The sequence below is a fragment of the Amphimedon queenslandica genome, unplaced genomic scaffold (genome assembly GCF_000090795.2).
Source record: "Amphimedon queenslandica unplaced genomic scaffold, v1.1 AMPQUscaffold_1603_Cont26389, whole genome shotgun sequence".
NCBI lineage: Eukaryota > Metazoa > Porifera > Demospongiae > Haplosclerida > Niphatidae > Amphimedon > Amphimedon queenslandica.
The window spans coordinates 1-1,189 of record NW_003558056.1 but is presented as its reverse complement, the minus strand read 5'-3'; the positions used below and the strand labels follow the sequence as shown (position 1 = coordinate 1,189).

Sequence of the window (1,189 nt, the reverse complement as noted above, 5' to 3'; positions counted from 1 at the left end):
GAGAGAGAGGAGGAATAAAGAAGGAATGAGGGAGGAAGAGTGAAATAGAAGAAGTTATGTATTCATTGTTCTACTAGGAAGTAACTCTACCTGGTTTTTCATCACCAACAATCATTATGCCACCAAGAGGAGGTTAGTATATGTACTTGTACATTCAGTTTCAATTTTCACTCCCCTATTTCTCTCTCTCCCTCCCTCCCTCCCTCTCTCTCTCCCTCCCTCCCTCCCTCTCTCCCTCACTCTCTCCCTCCCTCCCTCTCTCCCTCACTCTCTCCCTCCAGATCTTCATCTTGATGTCAGATTAAACTACCCATTTTTATGCCTCTCAGTTGATAATGTTCTCAAGGTCATTGCTGCTTTACTAAGTGAACAAACCATTGTGTTCACTTCCTCCAATTACTCAATGCCAGCATTAGTTATACAAGTAAGAGAATGTACTATTGTACATGCATTATTTGTGCATGTATATATTATTTTATTATATGTCTATTTATGTATGTGTACATGTACATGCATGTATACAAGTATATTATCAAAATGATGGTTAAAGTTTAATACTGTACATGTACATATTGATTCATGTAAATTTTGTAAAAATCACTTGAATTATTACTTCATTTTCATTTTAATTCTCTTTTCCTTCTAGTGTTTGTTGAGTTACATATCTCCCTTTGAGTGGCGTCACAGTATAGTACCGACAGTTCCTGATAACTTCATTGATATACTCGGAGCTCCTAGCATTAACATACTGGGTTGCCACTCCAACTGGCACGAGTCACCTGAGTTCACTAATGTAAGGAGTAGTAGTGAATTTTTATCATTCAAAACTAACTTTTGGGGGAAAAAAGCGTGGACATGTATATGGCCCATTGTTTTTCAGAAAAATGGCTCCAAAATTACCCCAATTTTATTGCATTTTCTGATACACATTGATGTCCTTATGCTATATAGAAAGTTTGAGCCAATTTTGACTTAAATTTTAAATTTATGACCATTTTTTAAAATGGGTAAATTTCTGAAAAATTCTCTGTACTATAGCCCATAGCTTTTTCCAAAAATGGCTCTGAAATCACCCCAAATTTTTATTACATTTTCTTATTGATGTCCTCCAATAGATTGATGATGCTGTTATTGTCAAATTAGATGAGGACGTCGTTGAGTCAAAACTCTCTTCGTTGTCCTCGTTCCC

General features: G+C 36.2%; 1 protein-coding gene across 1 annotated transcript; it reads left to right on the top strand.

Annotated features, from left to right (window-relative positions):
- Nucleotides 1-31: 31 nt before the first annotated feature.
- LOC109593415 (DENN domain-containing protein 3-like) lies at nucleotides 32-1,183 on the top strand (the record flags this gene model as incomplete). The annotated part of the gene is made up of 4 exons (XM_020008505.1): nucleotides 32-132; nucleotides 282-424; nucleotides 647-793; nucleotides 1,116-1,183. Coding segments are annotated over exons 1-4 (374 nt in total), but the record flags the coding sequence as incomplete, so codon positions are not given.
- Between the last annotated feature and the right edge of the window lie 6 nt (nucleotides 1,184-1,189).